The following is a 23,405-nucleotide window of genomic DNA, read 5'->3' as shown; positions in this document are numbered from 1 at the left end:
ACCACCTGGCCATACCTCCCACCCCCAGCTTATGTTGTTTCATCTGAGTAATCTTAATTTCCATTGGTTGAGGGGTTTGTTTTAGAAGTAGCGTTAGCTTTTATTAATGTAGATTACGTATCCTTCAGTGTAGGATCAACGTATAATTCATCTTGCAACACAATTGGAAGAAAGTGTTTGTAGTAAAATCTGGACGAACAATTTTAAGATTCAAGATACTTGTTAATGAAATTTCCTAAGGCAAGGCTGCATAATGAATCTACCTGTGCTCTCTCCTCTACGGGTATCAAAACCCAGTTGTTTTTTTTTAGCGTCGCAAGTCTATGAACTTACGGCGGAACTTAAGATTCATACCTCAAAATAGCGTTATATCGTTCCCATGTGTAGTTCATCCTATTATTTTTCATTTCTGTAATTTTTACTATGGCAAAAATAGCATTAAACTACATTATTGTTTAAGAAATTTCCCATGTATGTGTGTGTGTGTAATATATAATATGGTGATTTAGTATTGTTTGATAATAAAATCTATTTACAAAATCAGTGAAAGTATCACACAGTGAAACCTATTCAACATCTTAGTAAATACATAACTTTACCCAGAACAGGAGCCAAATGACCATATTTGATGAAAGACAAGCCTTATACTTTTATCGATAAGAACTCAAAACACAAGTTGCGGCCCGGCATGGCCCAATGGCTAAGGCACTCGACTCGTAATCCGAGGGTTGCGGGTTCGAATCACTGTCATATGAAACATGCTCGCTTTCAGCCGTAGGGATGTTATAATGTTACGGTCAATCCCACTCTTCGTTGGTTAAAGAGTAGCCCAAGAGTTTGCGGTGGGTGGTGATGACTAACTGCCTTCCATCTTTTTCTTACACTGCTAAATTATGGACGGCTAGCGCAGATAGCACTCGTGTAGCTTTGCGTGAAATTAAAAAAAACAAAAACAAACGCAAGTCGCACATCACTACCCTAATCAAAAAACGAAGACAATTAAGAAGACAGTACATAATAATAAGAGACAGAGAAACAAAAATGCAAATAAACAATATTAGAAATCACATCAGAACACAAATAAAACAACAAAAACAAGATAAATGGGACAACTTCTGCTCAAAACTAAATGATAAAACTGACCTGAAAAAATTCTGGTCACCTTAAAAGGCTCATCGACGATAATAAAGTCGCAAAGTAATATCTTGTACTCAAACATAATAATACTATAGCACACACAAATAAATAAATAGCCGAAGCTTTCAAAGATCAACTTCAAAATGCATTTAAAACTCACTCTGATATGAATACATATTTCTACAATAAAGTCACCAACCATATACTAAACAATAAAAAACAATTTGAACCAATTTTTCCAATAAACCCAACTGAGACAAACACAAGACCTATCTCAAATTATGAAAACACGTTACTAACAAAAGAAATATCCCTACAAGAACTATTTGAAGCAATAAAAAACACAAAAAACAAATCTCCAGGTGAAGATAAAATACAAACTATCCTTTTTTTTTTTAAAAAAAAGGGCACTCCGAAATTACCTGACCACTTAAAAACACTTTTAATCTATCTCTATCCTCAGGATACATACCAGTTTCTTGGAAGCTCGCTAATATGTTAATGTTTTATAAAGAAGGAAAGCCAGCAAATAAACCTAATGGCTACCGACCAATCTACCTGACCAACTGTTTTGGCAAAATTCTCGAAAGAATAATCAGTAATAGACTCTCCACATTCTTAGAGATAACATCAAAATTACCAAAAAAACAAAATGGATTCAGGAAATTTAGACGAACAACAGATTACTTAATCAGATTAACCGTAACTATAATAAACAGCTTCAGTAAAGAAGAATGCACTGTCACTTGCTTCCTTGATATCAAGAAAGCATTCGACATTGTATGGCACGATGATCTAAGTTTCCGAATGAATGAAATGAGACTACCGCGTAAAATTATTCACTGGCTATCTAACTTTTTGGAAAATAGAAAGTGTAGAGTGAATGTTGAGGGTACCTTTTCTGATTACTTTACTCCAGAATATGGTGTCCCTCAGGAAGAGGTGGTTAACCCTATACTCTTCATCATGTAATTAAACAATATGCCATTGGAGGATCCAAATCATGGATTCTCTTCACAGTTCGCAGATGATGTGGCAGTCTGTAAAAGTGCCGTAACACCAACGATAGCAGCCACCAACATACAACTGCAATTAAATAGAATAAGTGAATATTGCCAAAAATATAGAATAAACAAAAACACAACTTGTAGTCTTTACGAAATTGACAAAACACAAAAAAACAACAGCCACAATTAAATATGAATGGTACACTACTTCAGACTGCCCCATCAGCAACATTTTTGGGTCTATCCTATGATTCAAAATTAACTTGGATTAATCATGTCAATGAAATTAAAAATAAAGTCTGACAAAGAACTAACTATGCTAGGAGTCTAACTGACAAAAACAGTGGAGCATCTACAGACAACATACTAAAAATCTATAAAACATGTATTAGACCAGTAATAGATTATGCAGCTCCAGCATGGATAACTGTAAGCAATAAAATAATTAAAACCAAACTACAAACAATCCAAAACACACTCCTCGCTACAGCATACAGAGTTCCAAGAACTCTATCATCTCAATTCATTCACAAATATTCGAATATACCAACCGTACTAGATAGACTCCTACATAGTATAATAACGTACTTCGATAAAAATTGGATGAAAAACTGATTACTATACGAACTAGATAGGTACCTCATACATAATGAAGTTAGTCCTAAATATCTCTCCCCAGTCAATTTATATTTTAAACATGAAATAAATAAATAAAAATAAATTTAAAAAAGTGCCACCAACAAACTTGACATTCTGCTGATAGAGCAAAATAACAACTACACCCTTGGGCAAATTAATTGAAACAAATGGGTATTTTACAATATTTTCAGCATGGCAGCCGGTGAAAGCTCGCTGGACCCGCTGATTTCCTTTAATATTCATTTTTTCACACAGACGGCGTCATTAGCTGTATTTTGCAGTACGGTCGATCTATTTTTGGGATACATGACGAAATTTTGAGGAATATTACGTCATTCGAAATTGCATTAGAAGGGCAAGGAGACCAGTCAAGAAATAACTTCTTACCAACTCAATGAAAAAAAACGGTATCAATGGGATCCGAAATACAAGAACTCGATGCAAGAACAATGGAGGAAGGTGTTATTCAGTGAGGAGACTCATTTCTTCGTACAGAGTCAAAGAAGTCTGCATGTTCGCAAATATCCAGGTGAGAATCTTCGAGAATCTCACATCAATCAGTTCGTAAAACATCCCTTGAAGAAGATATTTTAAGGCTTTTTCAACTACTATGACGTCGGAGGTTTACATATCGTAGAAGGTATGATGCGAGGATCACAGTACATCGAAGTTTTGCAGAGAAGAGTCGTTCCAACATTGAAAAAGAGATTTCCAGATGGATCTGGCATTTTTCAGCAAGATCTGGCTCAGTGCCATACATCGAAACTTGTGAAGAATTTATTACTACAACGCGAATAAAGGTGCTGGACTGGCCTGGAAACTCTCTGGACTTTAATTCTATTGAAAATCTTTGGGCGATTTGTAAAGAAAGACTTCGGGGAAAAGACTGTACTACGAAAGATAAGCTAATTGAGGTATGGTACCGCGATCCCAAAATTATTAAATATTGCAGTCAACTTGTGAACTCGATGCGAAAGCAGATTAATAATCTTCTGAAAAATAAAGGCGGTCATATCATGTATTAATTTGTGATTAATTTTTGGATTCTCAGAAATAAAACGCAAAAAAATTGAAAAATCGTAATTTTCCGTCTTGTTTCAATTAATTTGCACAAGGGTGTATATATGTACCACAATACATGGACATTGCTCTAAAAAGGATCAGAATAATATTCAGTTCAATAATTACAAATTCCAATACTGCAAGACCATAAGTACGGGGAGGAGGAAGAGATCAAAAGAACCTGACCCTCCAGGGTATGAACATATCTTACCCAAAGACACACTGAGAGAGAGAGAGAGAGAGCACATCACTATAATTTGTCCAATTCTCGTTCTTACAACGATTACTATAAGTTTTACATTTATATTTTTGCTGGATTACATTTAATTATTTTATCTCTAGACGTAAACATAAAATCACATTAAAAGATAAGTGTGATATGTACAAAATTCCTTGTAACGTGGTCTTCTTCAAATTGGTCAAATGTACATATTAAAAATGTAGGCTGAATGAACATAACTTCAGGAAAACCCATACAAGTAGTTGAAAGTTCTTGCGCCTATAGTATTAATTGGGATACTATCAAATTGTTTAAATATACTAATAACAAATATGGCCTAAATATAACAGAATCATTAGAAATATTTGAGAAATTAAATTTAAATAGAGGCGCGAGACCAGAATTTGCAGAAATTAATTTCTGAAAATCCCCTTGTTAATGAGATAATAGGTGGCAGCACAATCTATAGTAAATGATTGGTCAAAGAGAGTTTAGAAGTGTACAGCATGAATGGGAACGTTTTATTCGTTATTTAAAGATACCACCCCAGTGACAGAGCGGTATGTCTGCAGACTTAGAACGCTAGAAATCGGGTTTTGATACACGTTGTGTAGCTTTGTGCTTAATATTAAAAAAAAATTAAAATGTGATCGATTACTCAAGCAAACCTTTCGTTAGGATTAAGGCAGCGTTTCGCTATCACCTCTGCTGACTGATTTAGGCTTATGCAAATATTTAAAAATAACTTGAGTCAACAAAACGTGATAATACATAAACATGATGGTTGTATATACTGAAATTAAAAGTACATGCAAAGGGACAAAATTATATTGTTTAAGGCACACACAAAATAGGTTATTTTACGAATTATGTACGAACACTAATAGTTAAAACTTCCAGGTAATTTTTGTTTAACAATGATTTATTCTCTTAAATCCATAATGCTTATTTGCATTTATTATTTAAAAGGCTATGACAATCAGTATCGGTTAAATCACGTTTGTCAAAAAAATTTTAGACTAGCACTGACTTTACTGTCTAATGTGTTAAGAGCTCGGAGGTTTCTAACCCTAATAAAACTGCCTGTTTCATCCATGTGTACAGAACTATAAAATTTGCATCTCAAACTGTACACTACATTATTTTGGTTGCAGTTTCCTCTTAAACCTGATTTACAACCTGCACATTTTTCTCATGGTTTATTGCCTATTTGAATTCAAATGCTTATCTTAAAGGCAACTAAACTTGTCATCATACATTTTTATTAGGCTTATTATGTTTTAAATGCAAAGTTTTTAATCTAGTCCCTTTAGAGATTTTCAAGAAGTGGAATAATCCATCTTATTTTAAAGAAGCTTGCGATGTATACGCTCCAAACTTGGATAATATCGTACCGATTATTACTAATCATATTTGTGCTACTATAGCATATGACGTCAGTTATAAATCACGCTCTTAAACTAATAAAATACAAAATCCCATTACATAACGTTTTGTTGGGGGAAAGTATTCTTCGAATGAAACAAGGTCAAACAATCAAAACTATCACAATTATAACCTTAATTTAAGGTATTCTTCTAGAACACACAACTTATTAAATCATTATTTGCCAAACAAAAACGTGTGTGTGTGTGTATATCTATATATAATATTATTTATCCAGAAATTATTTTAGCGAATCATGACAATGGTGTTGATGATAGCATCTGTGTAGACCAAACACTATAGTTTAATTATCTGTGTGGGCAGCACGTTGTAATAGCATTTAATATTTTCATACCTCACTAATAAGTAACACATTTTAAAATTTTCACACAAATGATATGTTTCAGATTTAACAAATATTACAAACGAAAAGGAGTTAGCTCTAAATATAACACAAACTGTAAAAAAGTTTTGTTTTTCTGTAGTGAAAATCTATCATACGAGTATTAAAACATAAAACCAAGACACTTTTATTAACAACTATATCTTCAAATACTCCAATCAAATCTACTCTGTCATAATGCTGTGATGATAGCTCATTTTAAAACTACAACTTAAAACAAAATTACTCATAGTTGGGGAATATTACTGAATGTCAAGTATAAGTACATTGTTGCAGAACTATGAAATAATTCCAGAAAAGGCCGCAGGAACAATAGCTTCCGCGGGAACTACCAGTTATACCTATTTGGAGGACGGATATTTTTCCTAGTAATAATAATTTTACAATCATACTACAATTGTCACGATCATTGCTTTAATCCAGAGTTCTTCGGGGATGGCTGGGATACAATAAACATAGTAGTGGTTGGAGCACTATTTATAGAAACCATTTGATGAAACAACGGTGTGGTTGGAATACTATTATTATACACCTTTCTATTTTATGAAAATTTCCAAACGAACTAGATACAGAACATAACATTCCTAATACTAATGTATTATGACATAAGTAACTGTAATTTATTTTCGCCGGTGTATAAAAGGCCTACGTATCATAATAACTTACGTAAGTTTTATACCTGGTTTCTATGTGACTTGTGTTAAGGTTTGATTGTCTAACAGGATTTGAAATCTTAAGACAAATGTCTAGTACACAAAATACGCGAGGAATTGTTTGATTTTACTTGTAATAGTGTTTCCCATTGTGATTGTGGAGATTTCTAAATTATGCAAAACGATAACATATAAATATCACAATGTGTTTCTTTTAAATGCTATTTTACTTTTGATAATAGCGACGGGTCATTAAAACACTGAAACATGTAGATATTTTTATTAAGGTCTGATGCCTTCGACAATAGTTTTTTAAGTATTGTGTACTTCCAAATGTTTTTTCAATAAACTGTCCTTTTGTCACAATATTTAAGTGGGACATTATTAAACGTGCAACAACGCATTAAAGTAATCTTTTGTTTGAAACTTGGTGAGGCTTGGAAACAGCAAATTTAGCTCATTTATTTCAGCAGAGTTTAAACATCGAAAGTGTATGAAAAAAGTGTTTAGTACAAACTTGTATTTACGAGCTTATATTGCGTTTAGTCCGCATATTGTCAGTACAAACGTATGCATGTTTCTACAAGTTACCTATAAATCAGTCTTTGCATAGCTACACATATTTGTTAACACACTGCCAGAAGAGTATATAAATATGTTTGAGAGTTATTCAAAGGCACTGATTGGAAGTCATTTGTTTTCTTCACTCACGTCCTGGTACTATTTTGGCGTTACCCTTAGCAGTAGCACTGAAATGCAAAAACAAAAATTTGACTTTTCTCTGTCAAAAATGAAAGCTTTCTCTTGTTAAAATAAAAATATATTTTATTGTTGGAAACAACAATCTTCCAATAATATGAATTGTATGCCTCTTCTATACACCTGAGGTGATTTTTTGAAACTTGGGAGGGTGTGTATTTCTTAAAGCAAAGCCACATCGGGCTATCTGCTCAGCCCACCGAGGGGAATCGAACCTCTGATTTTAGCGTTGTAAATCCGGAGATATACCGCTGTACTAGCGGGGGGCAACTTGGAGGGCATATACTTTCATCCAATACGCTATGCCAAATACACCTTACTATACAAACTTCCACAAAATGGAGCAAATACACAGTTTTTGCGACTTCTTTGATATTTCACAAGAGTCAAAGACAAAAAAATCTCAACAAAGGCTTTCAGTCTGTCATTCTTTTCATTTCTTCGAATCTACATGGGACATTGCACAACTCCCATAAACATATTTTAGATTCGTGCCTTTCTTTATTTTTTTTTTATTTTCAGGGGTCAAACATTAAAATATTATGCAGTGTAGAATTTTTGGTTTGCTACTTATCTGTGTTTCGATTAATTTAGAAAATACTTTACACAAAGATACCTCGTGATAACCTACATAGTTATTCTGGGATTTCCATATACTTTGCCAACAAAACTCTCCAGTTCTTATATATGTATTTACTTACCGTAATTTTTAAAAATGTTTCATCTTCTTTATTTACAGGAATTCCTCAGGTTTGTACAGTATGTTGGGTTTGTTGAACTTCTGATTCTAGCTTTCTTCAGTGAATTTAACCTTCATCGAGTAAGTATCATTTCCATTACGTGGAAATCTCTTTAAAAAATTAGCCTTAGGTTCAAACACTTATTTTAATAATTTATCACTTAAACTACTACATTTCACTTCCCAATAATTACTGATCTCGAAGTTCTAAGAATTCTTTCAAATACTTGAGTTTGGGTCAAAGACAAGTTGCCCCTAATTTTAAATCGTTAGAATTGTGGGAAGAAAGCTATTCAACAATACCCATCGCAACTCTTTTTCCAACGAAGAGTGGGATCGACAAAGACATATAATACCTCCACGGCTGAAAGGGCGACCATATTCAGAAACGCAATTCGAATCGAGTGCCCTAACCACCATGGCAAGTGGTAGTAGTATTGTTTAAACGTGTAGTATACATATTTCACGATTATACATACCAGCATTCAAATCTGATGTTAACTGCTCGTTAACTCTTGGATATTGTACATACGAGGGCTGTTCAAAAAAAATACGCGGACTGACGTCATAAAACAAAATGTACTTTATTTAGAAGTTACAGGTCTGGGACCCCTTCAAAGTACTCTCCTCCCCAACGCACACACTTATCCCAACGGTGTTTCCACTTGTTGAAACAGTCCTGGTACGCCTCTTTTGTTATGTCCTCCAGCTCCTTCGTCGCATTTGCCTTAATCTCGTAAATCGTCTCAAATCTTCTTCCTTTCAAGGGTCTTTTGAGTTTGGGGAACATGAAAAAATCGCAAGGAGCAAGGTCAGGTGAGGTGGGGAAGAACAGTGATCGAGTGTTTGGCCAAAAACTCACGAGTTCTGAGGCACAAATTTCGCAGCAACGCGGTGCATCTTCAATTTTTCAGTCAAAATCTCGTAACAAGATCCAACTGATATCCCACACTCTTCAGCAAGCTCCCTGACAGTCAGACGTCGATTTGCCCGCACCAGGGCGTTGATTTTGTCGACGTGTGGGTCGTCAGTTGACGTGGAAGGACGTCCAGGACGCTCATCATCTTCAATGGACTGTCGACCATCCTTAAAACGTTCACGCCACTTGAAATATGCCATACGCTTCATAGCAACATCACCGTAAGCCGTGTTAAGCATAGCAAAAGTTTTAGTCGCAGATTTTCCAAGTTTAACACAAAATTTCACAGCAAGTCGTTGCTCCTTCAGGTCATTCATTTTGAAATACGCCAAACGAAAAAAATCGCACTTCACTTAAAACCGCGTAGCTAATACACAAATGAAGATATCTGCAATCGGATTTTGGCGTCGTAATCAACTGATCTGTGCGAACCTAGCGACACCAAGCGGATTCCCCTGGAACCAACTGGAGCCGCGCAATTAAAACAGTCCGCGTATTTTTTGAACAGACCTCGTACATTATGTTCTAAAAATGTTTCAAAACGGAATGATCTAAACACAGCAAAAATAGGTACAACTATAAATGTAGCATATTTTATCAAATTAAGTCAACATCAGTCCCACTTGCAATTCACAGCGTCATTCAATAAAGTGATAAAGAACTTTCTCCAAGTCTTCCATTAGAGCTTTAGGACTAGCTAATGAATTAAAAAGAAAAGAGATAATGGCATTTAATGATCAAGTTTATTTTAAAAACTTAAGTATTTTTATTCAAAAGAAATGTACAAGTCATCATTGACTTCCGATGATAAAAACAAAAAAATTGTGAGTCAAATAATCGGTTTTACAATAACTATTGGCTCGGCATGGCCAGGTGGGTAAAGGCGTTCGACTCGTAATTCGAAAATTGGGGGTTCGAATCCCGGTCGAACCAAAAATGCTCGCCATTTCAGACGTGGGGGCGTTATGTGACGGTCAATCCCCCTATTCGTTGGTAAAAGAGTAGCCCAAGAGTTGGTGGTGAATGGTGATGACTAGCTGCCTTCCCTCTAGTCTTACATTGCTAAATTAAGGATGGCTAGCGCAGATAGCCCAAGAATAGCTTCGCGCGAAATTTGAAAAACAAACCAACAACTTTAACCATTTTTTGCCTAGTTATCAATGGCTGTTTTAAAAAGCAAACTACTTACTTGTATAGTTATAAAGTAAGATTATTAAAGTCAAGTGTGAGTTAAGCTTCTAAAAGCCTTGACAATTACGAATTGCACTATATTAATTAAGAAAGACAAATGTTTATTATGCTTGTATTGCAGATGAAGAACTATCTTATGGAGGTCATTTGATGGTTTTATGTCACAAGGCAATCCAGCACAAGGACAGTCTAAGCAATTAATTCAACGAGTTGAAAATGTGCTTTCTGGCCACTTTTTTGGAGAGTGATTTGTTTTTTATTTACCTGAAAAAGGTCCCTAGCTTAAAATGACGAAAAAATAAATAATTTTTGGAGACTACTAATTAGTTGTAGTATTAAGCTGATCGTGAATTGAATAAAGAGAATGTCAGGAAACTTTTCCGTCGAAGCTTATGAGAAAAAGAAGAATCGTACATTTATGACTAACGCAACCAGTGACTCATGAAGACGTGTTGATTCCCAAACTAAGCCTTTCGGTACTCTCTCTCTTTTTAATTCTGAACAGAGATTTGAACTTCTTGTGATATCTAGATTCCGAATTTGCCCCCAGTGTGACCAAATGCGCACTAATTTCCAAGCTATTAGGGAATTAAGCACTATGCAATTCCACTGTAGTGATTACACATTTTATGCAATGCAAAATATGGTTTCTCAGCTTTATAAAACCATTTTAGCGTGGTTTTTTAAGTTCTATCGATAAAGCTTACTTATCACTTTAAAGTGCGACACCTGACCGAACATGAACACTTCTACTATTCTGTGCAAGATGAACACAACCCAACTAATTCTATAAACTCTGCAACATAACTGAAAGGTGAGTTCTTTTTTTAGTTTAACAGATCGAACCGTTTACATTATACACCACTTTTGTTCTAACATAACTAATGGAGATTATGAATAAATTACAATATTTTAAATTACGGGAAGGTATTTATAGCCAACCCGACTCATCGACTAAGAGATAATTATATATCATTAAAACAAGACGATCCTTTTGTACGATATAATTTTAACTTGTAAAATCTATACGAAATATTCCTGATGATATATTTCTCGGATTTTAAGGTTTTAAGATTCTATAGCCAGGTTATCTGAAGAAGTACTGTTAGAAAACTTGTGTACGGTGAAGAAATGGCAGGATTTTAAGTTATGACAAAATATGATTCATTAACCAAGTATCATAATACAATTACAAATCACTAATCTGAAAATTAATTGGTCACTTTATAAAAAAGTATTGGCTTGACAACAGAATTAGTTGGCGTGATTCCAAGTTTAAGAATTCAGACTTTAAACTTTGTTTTATTTACATATTTGTGAAGAATAGAGAAATATATCTGTTACGTAAGAAATATGATTATTATAGTACAATTTGTTGAACAGTGATTTGTATAGAGACATTAAATTTTGATGTATCAGAAATCTGCCTGAATTTGACTTGTTTGGGTCTGACACAAAAATATTATTTGAACGTGATGTCTTAAATTAAACACAAACGTATGTATGTTTAAAATGTGTTTAACTGAACACCAGATATGTTTAATACGCTTTATTTTGCTACAACCCTGATGAGACTGTTAAACAGAACAGCACGATATGTGCTCTGCCAACCAGGGATTTAGATCGATTTGGACCTAATTTCTTTCATAAAATAGACAATAAATCATCAAGAGATTTACAATATTTTATACAACATTTGAAGAAAAATTTAGTAGTTGTAGGCCTCAAGAGACCTGCTTTTATCATAAAACATATCTACTGAAACCAATTACATAAGTTATGATATATAGTGAAGTACAGAAACATGGGCAGTAAATATTACTTAATTTCATTCTGTTTGAGCAGTGCTACACCACACTCGCATATTCAAGGCACCCTTACAGCACAAAAATTGACAGGTTAAACTTCAACCAATACACCTGAATATCAACAGTTCTTTACTCAAGAAATAATCATACTGACATTAATAAGTACCTAAACAACTTAATTGATGTAGTGAAACAATCTGTTAAAAACTCCACAAAAACACTCGAAATTAACAATTGGAGGCTCACCCCATCCATACACACTCCCTCATACTTGAAATAAGACGACTTACAAACAAATGTATTGAAGATAGCAAAACTACTTACACCTTGAATCCAGGAAAAAATTCACAATACAAATACGAACACATATACTTACAAGAACTTCTATATAAAATCTTAACCCTTTTCCTGCACCTTTATTTAAGAGAAAGATAAACTGATGAATCCTCTTTTTTCCTAAGGTTAAAATGTTAATCAGTTTCAACAGAGTTATGTACAGAATTGATGGTAAATTAGTATCCTTGAAAACAGCGTGAACAGTGGAAAGCTCAAAGCCAGGTACCGTAATGGATCAGTAATACTTGTATTTAATGATTTTTGTTTTTCTCTCACCCTCCATGGAGATTATAAACAGTAATAAGCATGGTTCATAGATCTGTTACACAGCTTTATGTACATCAAACATGCCACTCGCAAAACAAAGTGTCACTTATTGATTTTAAAATATTGTTTTGTTTTAATACTTTTTAATTATTTATGGTATTTAAAAAAAAAGTCACTTTCTTCCTGACCATAATTGTGAAATTTCTACACTTCCTTGCCTCATTACCCACTAATAAGTTAGACATGCCCATCACACTCAGCAAAATAAAAATCAAAAGTAAAAGATTTATAAACTCCTCCCTGGGTGAAGACAGAGTTCAGAACGTCATTCTAAAAGAAAATGCATCTTATACACCTTTGTTCAATCTATCACTAAACTTCGATTTCCAGGATATGGGATAGTAAACAATCAGCCAAAAAAAAAGGGGTGGCCATCAAACTATAGACCCGTTACCTTAGTGGCACAGTTATGGCCAGGTGGTCAGGGCACTCAACTTCTCAACTAGCAATCTGAAGGTAGTGGGTTCGAATCCCCGATACACCAAACATGTTGGTGGTGGGTGGTAATGACTAGCTGCCTTTTCTCTAGTCTTACACTGCTAAATTAGGAACGGCTAGAGTAGATACCTTTGCGCGAAATTCAAAACAAACCCAAATCATTATCATAGTGAACTGATTTGGCAAACTCCTGGAGAATATAACTACAGCATGGTTGTTATATAACCTTTGAATTAACAACCTTCTAACAGACATACAGTACACCTTTAGTAAACACAGACAGAGCACGGACCACCTGGTGAGATTCACCTATCGTGGATTCAATTACAACAATTACGCTACAGCAACCACCTTCTTGGACACCAGAAAAGATTTTGGTAGTGTCTGGCGTAACAAACTAAACTACAAATTAACACCCCTGAAGCCTTAATATAGTGGGTTTTCAGCTCCATCGCCTGCAGAACAGCCAAAATTAAAATTAACAACAACATACCCACCTCTTTCCAAATACTAGTAAAAGTTCCACAAGGTTAATTTTTAAGCTACCTGCTATATACCATCTTCATGAATGACAAACTTCTCACTCTCACAAACATGCACGTCTCAATATTTGGCCATTTCCCTATGGAGCAAGTCTCACAATTCCTGCTTAGCTGTACAAAAAATACAATATCTCCTAAACCGCAGCTAGACATGGCCAGGTGGTTAGAGCACTCGACTAGTAATCCGAGGGTCGAGGGTTTGAATCCCCGTCACACCAAACATGCTCGCCTTTTCAACCGTAGGGATGTTATAATGTACGGTCAGTCCCACTATTCGTTTGTAAAAGAGTAGCCCGAGAGTTGGCAGATGGTTATGATGACTAGCTGCCTTTCATTTAGTCTTACACTGCTAAATTAGGGACGGTTAATGCAGATAGCCCTCATGTAGTTTTGCACAAAATTCAAAAACAAACCTAAACCACATAACGATGTGGTGTAACACCTGACATGTTATACTTAATATTCTCAAATCACAAGTAATCATTTGCAAGAAAATTCTCAAAAGAAACAAACCAAAAATAAACATATCATATTCAAATTTTGTGATTCCCAAATCAAGTTTCAACAATACAAACTGACGTGGAACACACTTACATACCATACTCAAGAAAAAAAAAAAGGAGGGTTCATATAAGGGTGTGGTTTCCATTCACTCATTTTAATTTATAAAATGTGTAAATACCAGTTATTGAATGTTGCAACCTTAACACTTTCAACATGCCACAGCACCTATTCAAAAAGCTTGAAATCTACAGTCAAAACCAATTTGAATAAATAAAGATTCCCCTACCTTGCCACAACATTCTACACAAAATGCAATCAACAAAACTCTCAATTCTTGGTGGAAATACACCTCTCCTTACCGAACAGACAAAAAAGCCACCCAGAGTCAACCTCTGAAAAAAACCAAAAAAAACAGTTCTTCCTCAACAGGGAATCGTCTCACTTAAACATTCTCTTTGTTTTTTCTCGTTCAACTCTCTAATACATATCCCAGTATTCTGTGTGTAATCCCATCCCATGAAATACCCTGTATCAACACCAAGTCTTTCTGCCACTCCAGTTTTCCCATCCGACCACAAAAGCAGTACCTTGGCCTCCGATATATTTAACCTACTAAGTAAAATCCAAGCAATCTCAATAACAAAGACTACTTTTCTAGATATTCATAGCAAATTTTAATGTTCATCCTGCACACATTTTCATTGTATAAATCATTATCATCAATTCTGTATTGTGAAACATGTGAGATGTTCAATGTATAATATTTGACTTATTGATTCACATTGTCTTTTTCTCCTGTTTGGTAAAACTCTCATGTTGTCATAGGTATGTCAGTTTGTATTTTGATATGTTGTACATAACAATTATTTAATAAAAACAGTTCCAGTTCGTTTTGAAGCAGAGTGTCTAGCCAGAGGCGTGAGCAAGCAGCTTGATTAATGCTCGTGTGGATCAGAAGAATGCTTCAGAAACAAGTACGTCATTTGCACATACATCTCCAAACAAATTACTTCTGCTTTTCTTGTCTCTCATTTAATATCAGTCAGCTAGAAACTAACAGAACCACTAAACTGTAAGAAACTGTATCTCAGCCAGAGTACCTCTGGTTTAGCACCTAAATTATTATCAAGGCAGTATGGTATTATATCAGACATTTAGCATTTCTGACCAGACCACGACAGAGTGAACATTGACCAAGCCTGTCGTAAGTATTGAAAACCATTCAAGTTCACAGTTATCCTTCCCCACTTCTTTTGTCTACACCTTCTGGCTTCAGATTGTAGTATGACTTCAATAACAGACCTTTTCAAGAATATTTCTTCTAATTATTGTTCTTTTTGCTTTTAAATTTACAATTCGAATCTGAGATGCATTGACAAGCCATGACAACCATCATCGTTTGTCAGGGCGAACTCCTAACCGATAAGAATCACTTTGCTTTTGTGTTGGAATGCAAAACAAAGTGCATATCGAACAGCAACACAGGTTTTATCATCGCTCTGTCTGTGTTCAGCTATGATAATGAATTTGCTTCTCAATCAAGTTCATCTGGTAAACCTGCCAGTCTACCAGCTAATAATAAGAATTCATCTGGTAACTAAAGCAGCCAAGCCACTACCAACAAGCCTCCACTAGTCATCATAGTGAAGGGAAAACCGAACACCTTCAGTTAATCAGTTATCATCAATAAATTCATCCAATTATTTCCATGAGTGGAGTTTTACAGTATATCTCTCCTACCTAAGGACAGAGTGTGTATCAAATGCAAGCACCCACATGGATATGCAACCTTGCTGAAAACATAGCCAGATCAAGTGTTAAAAGGGGCAATGATAACATTCAACAATAGCGAGTCTCTACCAACCAAAACCTATATTACCATGAATATGTCCAAAAGACAGAAGCAGTTGAAATCAAGGAAGAGCTAGCGTTTCAAAGGATCCATACAGAACGAATAATCTCGGCCAGAACAAAGCAAGATTCAAGTATTACCATAGCTGACAATCTTGTTACTAATGGAGTATTGTTCTAGTTTCAACAGCACGAAGTTGAAGCTGCCAGACTGGCACTGACCAGGACCCTGCAGTGTTACAATGGTCAGAGGTTTGGCTATACATGCTAAGTCAACACAGTTGCCACATGCTGTATCAAATGTGGTCAACTACATCTTGTTGCTGAGTATATAAATGACCAGTAATAAACAGGTTGCACTAATTATGGTGGCCCCCAAGCTACTTTTTACAGGGGATACTTGATTGAAAGATGTAGAAAGATAAGCAACCCTTCTTGTCATGCAGAACCAGCAATACGTGAGATAGCTGAACCAAGACCCGAAGTAATCTCTATTGATCTGGTGACCAGATCGTATGCTGAAGTAGCCAAGACCAATAGCTCACTTTCTCAACACACGTGTTGCCTTTGACAGATATAATTTTATGTAACAAGACATTGACGTGACAACAATGCTGATATGATACAAGTTACTGAACCCTAAGGTTTATTTGTCCTAGCAGCTTAAATCGGTATCACTACCTTACATTACTTTGACACATAAACTTTGATACAGTCCTACAGTAGATATACCACTGTATTAGCAGGGGCACTTGCAGATGATTCAAAGCACTTAGGAGAAATTACAAATGAACTAGAATTTGTTGGAAAAGTGAAATGAAGTCTTGCAAAGCCCGAATTCACCTATTGATGCATGATGAGGATTATCACATTACTAAACGTGTTGGTGAAAATCATCATGCTGTAAAACACAAAGTTTGTAAAAATTTAACTGAAATTAAAATTTCCACCAAGAAACTAAAGTGCATGTCTTCTGGCCAAAAGGGAATAAATAAATTCATTATAAATATTTTTAAAATAGCTTTAAAACAGGGAAATAATGATTAATAGCCCTCAGATGATGCTACACTTATAACTACGATAAGCAACAAAATATCCCAACAGGTATGTTTGAAAGAGAGAGTACCTGTAAGACTAGTTAAAGTAACGAAAGTTCCTTGTTGAAGCTAAGGTGGAAGGAGAAGTAATTCTTGATAATGAGAAACACACTTGAAATAGAAATGTATCTCAGAACGGCTGGTATGTTTAACTCTTTTATAATAAAGAGAGAACAACATTTCGACCTTCCTAGGTCATCCTCAGGTTAACCTGAGATACAAGTGAATGATTATGGGGAAATAGGCTACTAACACAAGATGTTTGTTTGTTTTTTGAATTTCGCACAAAGCTACTCGAGGGCTATCTGTGCTAGCCATCCCTAATTTAGCAGTGTAAGACTAGAGGGAAGGCAGCTAGTCATCACCACCCACTACCAATTCTTGGGCTACTCTTTTACCAATGAATAGTGGGATTGACAGTCACTTTATAATGCCCCCACAGCTGAAAGGGCGAGCATGTTTGGCTCGATGGGGATGTGAACCCATGACCCTCAGATTACGAGTCGCACACCTCAACACGCTTGGCCACGCTGGACCAACACAAGATGTAACAATTACTTTGATAACAAGCATATAGAGTTATTTGAATCATCGTAGAATCACACACACGAAACTTTAAAGGAAGATTATAGATCGATTGTTCCCTATTAGAACTGACCAGATGGGCAAATTTGAAGAACACATTGATACACAATGACATTGTGAAGTTGCTTGGTTGGTTTGGTATTTTATGGCGTGAAGAAACTAGGCTATCTGCGCCAAACATCTGCTAAAAAGTTAAAATTAAAGCAAAATTAGTGAAATTCATAAAAGGAAATTAAGATAAAACAAATCAAAGTTTAATTTGTGAATTAAAAACATAAATAGCATTAAATACAATTTTTACATCTAGTCTACAGCAGTAAAACTACAGTAATACAAGATGTAAAGGACTTTCTATAGCTAATTGTAATTGTCATAACTCTCAGGAAGACTAACAGGTAAATTTTAAAAACCACAATTAGTCACCTGAAGTTGGCCTTTCCAGTCCTGGTTTCGATTCATTTGACATCATAGCCATTTTCTACTTTCAAATCAAACAAGATGCATTTTGATTTTTAAAAGGGAATCACATTAAAAAACGTCTGATGTATAAATTAAAAAAAAAAACAAATTGCAATAGCATTAAAAGATTAATAACTTTAAAAAAACTAAAAACATTTCTAAGGTGTAGTGTCACCATTGCCAATAACACTGTCTGACGCAGTGGTTCTTAACCACAGATATTAAAACCAAGTGATCAGCTGCAGCCAACTTCCTGCACATAGCAGTCGACTTGTGACTGTAGCAATCATGTGTCATTTGTGATTTTTTCCTAATCTTTCAATTACTTCATACTATGTCGAGCAAAACCAAAGTGGTCTGACAAATACGTACAATGTGGATTCACGTGTATAACGGAACATGATAGGAGTCAGCATCCTCAATGTATGATTTGCAATGTCAAGTTGAGCAATTCTAGTCTAGCACTGGCAAAACTAAGAGAACACTCCCTAAAGCTGCATGGAGATGGGAAATACAAGAACACAACGCTTGCTTAATTCAAGGTAAAAAGAGCCAGGTTCGATGAAAAGGCTACTTTGCTTGTTCTTGGCTTTGTACCCATCAACAAACTGATCCTCACAACATCGTACGAAGTTGCGTACTTGATCGCAAAGCAAGGCAAACCACACACCATTGGTGAAGCACTCATAAAACGAGTTATGTTGAAGATGGCAAATATCATGCTGGAAAAAGCTGCTGAAAATAAGTTATCCTAAATTTCTCTTTCAAAGTATACCATCAGCAGCAGAATAGATGACATGAGCAATGACATCTTGGCTCAAGTAGTTGCAGATCTGATTTCAAGCCCAGCAAAATTCAGCCTTCAACTCGACGAGACCACCAACATTTCCAATCTAAACCAGCTTGTTGTATTCATGTGCTATGTGAAGAACGACGAGGTAAAATAAGATTTTTTTTTATTTTGTAAGCCTCTTACAACAACAACTAAGGCAGCCGATGTGAAGAAACTTGAGGATGACTTCTTCAGAGACAACGATCTTTCGTGGGATATGGTTTCTGCAGTTTGTTCAGACGGAGCTCCAGTCATGCTGGTATGAAACTTTGGTTTTGGTGCACTGGTGAAAGCCAGTTACCACACATCATTGTAACATACTGTGTTCTGCACAGGTATGCACTGGCAACAAAACCTTGCCTTCAAAACTTGCAGAAGTATTAAAATTATTGTGGAATGTGTGAACTTTGTGCAAAATAGTGCCCTGAAGAACTGCATCTTGAAAGAGCTGTGTAATGAAATGGGCTCTGAATTCGAGGTACTTCTGTACCATTCTAACATTCGGTGGTTATCCCGGGGAAAGGTGCTGAATTGTGTTTTTGCCATGCATGTGGAATTAGCCCTGTTTTTGTGAGAGCACCAACATTATCCTGCAGATTGCTTTGAAAAATCTGAGTTCATTCTCATTTTGGCGTACATGGCCAATATCTTCAATGCTCTCGATCATCTCAATCAACAGATGCAGGGTGGTGGAGTCAACATCATCAAAGTAGAAGAAAATCTGAAGGCTTTTCAAAAAGCTACCGTTATGGATGAGTTCATTCCTTTGAATAACAATGTGGCTCTGTATCCAGAAAAACTGGAGAAGTAGATGTTAAAGAAAAATGAGTTTTGAATATCAGCAAGAATAGGGTGTTAACTAATGTGAAGCAATTGCAGGGCTGTAGAGAACTAAGCAAGTCAGTATAAATGGTGCAATTTGAGTACTGCTTAGCTTCTATGTGATTTAGGGCAAGAGAAATGGTGTACAGTTCAGCAGTGCACACAGAAGCTGTAGAGAAGATTCTGTGTGTAACGACCTCACCACAACAAACCATGACAGAGCCTACAAAGTCACCTGATTTCAAACCATCTGTATAAACAGGAATGGAAGAATGGTTCGAAAATGTTCAGCAAATAACACAGTATTCCTAATCAGGAGTGTTCGCTTTTCTCAGATGACTTAAAAATAGGTCACATCTGAGGACTGTAATAAGCCATGGTGGGATGGGCTGACCAGTGGATACAGCAATGTTATCCATGAACAGATCCAATTCATCCAACTGCACCTGGATATGAAGGCCAAAAGGAGCAATGTATGATCGTCTGTTCTGAGAAAGTATGGCTCACTGAGAAAGGAAAATACAACCCAAGGTGGGATGTGTTGGTAAGGAATGAAGTTTTGAAGCATATAATAAAGACAGTTGCAAATGGCAGAGGTGCAAAGAAGGTTCATGAGACTCTAAGAATATAAGCTCTGAACTGGGGAAGTGCAGAAAGCCCAGTGCAGAGCCGAAGTCCTTGATAATGAATGGGGTCCAGTATCTTTAAGACAGAGGTTCTGGAAGAGCCATAGACCAGTGATCCATACTCTAGTTTAGATCGAATAAGAGCACAATATATCTTTAGCATAAAACATTGATCTGTTCCCCAAATGGTGGAAGAGAGGGCATAGAGGATGTTCAGTGCTTTTGTACATTTGACCCGTGGCTGCCTCATGTGTGGTATAAAGGTCAGTTTATGGTCAAAGATAAGCCCCAGGAACTTTCAGGGACCACAGGCAGCACAACTTAAACTAGACAGAGTTCAGGATCAGGGTGAATACCCCGTTGGCAGCAAAAGTGCACGCAAATGGTTTTAGAAAGACAAGTTAAAGCCATTTGCTGTGGTCCAATTCAGTAAACGATTGAGGGCAGTCTGTAGCTGCTGCTCAATGTATCTCATGTTCAAAGGCTGACATGAGATGTGAAAGTCGTCGACATAGAGCCTGTTTCCAACAGTAAGAGGGAGTTGTTCAGTGATGGCATTAATCTTTATAATGAAGAGTGTGACACTCAAAATACAGCCCTGAGGGATTCCAAGTTCCTGTAGAAAAGAACAGGAAAGTGTCAAACCCACATGAACTTGGAATTGCCTGTCCATTAAAAAGTTTTAATAAAAATGGGCAAGTGGCCATATAAATGGAGGTCTCGCAAAATGCCATACCTTCATGTTATATCATAAGCCTTCTCAATGTCAAAGAATATTAATAGAATATGTTGTCATTTGAGAAAGACTTCTCTGATTGATGTTTGAAGTGAATCAGCTGGTCCTTGGTGGAGCATTGTCATCAAAACACATATTGGGTGTGCAAGAGAAGGTTGTTTGATTTGAGGAGCCAAACAAGACGAGCATTAACCATCCTCTCAAAGGTCTTACACAAACAGCTCGTCAAACCAATTGGATGGTAGATTGAAGGAATCTTGGGATCCTTTCTAGGCTTAGAGAAAGTTAGGACAATAGCTTGGCATCAGATATCAGGAAAAACATTCTCCTGCCAAGTCCATTTAAAAACAATCAAAAGAATAGCAAGAGAAGAAGGAGATAGATGGTGCAGTGTTTCATAGAGTACATCATCAGATCTGACCGATGTACTGCCAGACCAATGAAGGGCCAGTGTAAAGGGATGATTATAGTCACAGAGACAATCAGCTTGAAAGGAAAGAAGTGATTCCTCTGCCCAAGTCTTGATGGTTAAGAAGGGGGAAGAAGAAGTAGAAGTGCTACTTACCTGGCAAAAGCTTTCACCTACAGTATCAGTGATGCTCTGGGAGTATCAGGTACTTCCTGGCCATCAGAGAGCAAGATTGAGAGGGAACAGAATTATATTGCCCACTGACCTTTCGAATTTTGTCCCTTATGATTTTGGAACTGGTGGTAGAAAATATGCTGGTTGTGCACTTAATCCAAGTCCTTCTGGCTTTGAAGTCTTACCCACCAAACATGTGCATGGGCCTGCTGGAAAGTGATGAGGTGTGAGAGTGTGGGATACCTGCGAAAAGTATTCCAGGCCCATTTTTGAGACTTCCATGCCATGTGGCAGGTAGGGTTCCACCACAGACAAGAATATCGTGAAAACATGTCGAGGTTTTAGGAATATATTGAGAAGCTGCCCATATAATACAGTTAGTTACAGCTCCCACACAGTCGTCTATTGATGGCTTACAAAATATAGCAGGATCAAGTTCTGCAAGAGCAGTGAAAGAGAACCAATTTGCTTGATCCAGCTTCCAACAGGGCACGCTGATCAAGTGGCATCGACCATGGCCAGTTTCTCTCAAAATTATAGGAAAATGATCACTGCCTCGTGGATTATTCATTGTCAACCCTCCATGAAAAGTGGGAGAATAGAGAAGGGGAGCAAAGTGAGAGATCAACAGCAGTAAAGGACAGTCTAAGCACATGAAAATAAGTATAAGAACCACTACTGAAAAGAGAGAGTTGTGATCAGAGAGCATATGCTCTAAAGAGTGACCATTCCCATCAGTATCAGCACTTCCCCAGAGGGGATGATGTCCATTTAAGTCCCCCAGATTAAGAAGAGAGACAGCAACTGTTTAATGAGAGCATCAAGGTCTCTCCAGGTGACAGGTAGAGAGCACAAACAGTGATGGTACAACTGAATGAAACACAAATGGCTACAGTCTACAAGAGTGTGTTGAGTGGCAAAGACAGGGTGGGCATGTGCTGATCAACCAATAGTGCCACTCTTCTATGCACTTGGGATAGTAAGAAAAAATTAGTGTTTTAATGTCATCCAGATCAAAATGTAAACCTTGACAGTTCCATTGTATCAAGAGAATTGGAAGAGGATTCCAGCGATTGAGGACATGAATGTTTGATAATTTTGCATCTTGGAGTAGGAGCAGAAGATGTATCTGAGGAAAGTAGATCTTAGGATTTGCTGGAATGAATGCTAGGGACAAAGGTGGGTGTAGACATTGATACAACTTTTTTAAACATGGAGATGAAAAGACTTTTCTCATATGGTTTGAAAATGATTGTTTTGGAGGCACAAAGAGATCCATCTACATTCCCACTGTTGTAGAGGAATGAAGTGCAGCAGCATATGTCCGAGATGAAGGGGTGGACATTAACTTTCGAGCCTTAGGTTAAGTAATGTTTTGAATCATCTTCAAATGCTGCACCTCTTTTTTATCCAACCACTTAGGGCAAGAACAAAAATAGGGCAGGTGAGAGCCATTGCAATTAATGCAATGAGGGTTTGTTTCACACTCATAGGCATCATGGTCCTTGCCACTGCAATAAGCACACATCAAGGAACTATGACATGAGATGGTGGAAGGTGCATGCAGTGATGTAAATGTTAAATGAGGACACTGGTTGGTATCATAATTCCATCTTTGCAAGTGGAGATACGCCTCACTGCAGAAACTCCTTGGGTGGAGAAAGCCGTGAGAATCTCTGACTAAAGGATGTTCTTCAAACCACTC

At 36.4% G+C, this 23,405-nt stretch overlaps 1 protein-coding gene across 4 annotated transcripts in view; it reads left to right on the top strand.

The window, feature by feature from the left end:
• Positions 1-11,586, top strand: part of LOC143257010 (ceramide phosphoethanolamine synthase-like) — a 41,833-nt gene extending 30,247 nt beyond the window's left edge. For all 4 annotated transcript variants that reach the window (XM_076515056.1, XM_076515055.1, XM_076515057.1 and 1 more), the window contains 2 exons: positions 8,045-8,125; positions 10,276-11,586. In XM_076515056.1, the coding sequence (XP_076371171.1) occupies positions 8,045-8,125; positions 10,276-10,305 (111 nt within the window). In that variant the 3' untranslated portion in view covers positions 10,306-11,586. The remainder of the gene's footprint in view (positions 1-8,044; positions 8,126-10,275) is intronic.
• Positions 11,587-23,405: the final 11,819 nt, after the last annotated feature.

Source organism: Tachypleus tridentatus, chromosome 7 (assembly GCF_004210375.1).
Source record: "Tachypleus tridentatus isolate NWPU-2018 chromosome 7, ASM421037v1, whole genome shotgun sequence".
Lineage (NCBI taxonomy): Eukaryota > Metazoa > Arthropoda > Merostomata > Xiphosura > Limulidae > Tachypleus > Tachypleus tridentatus.
Note: the sequence above shows the minus strand (reverse complement) of the source record. Positions and strands in the feature narration are given on the sequence as shown.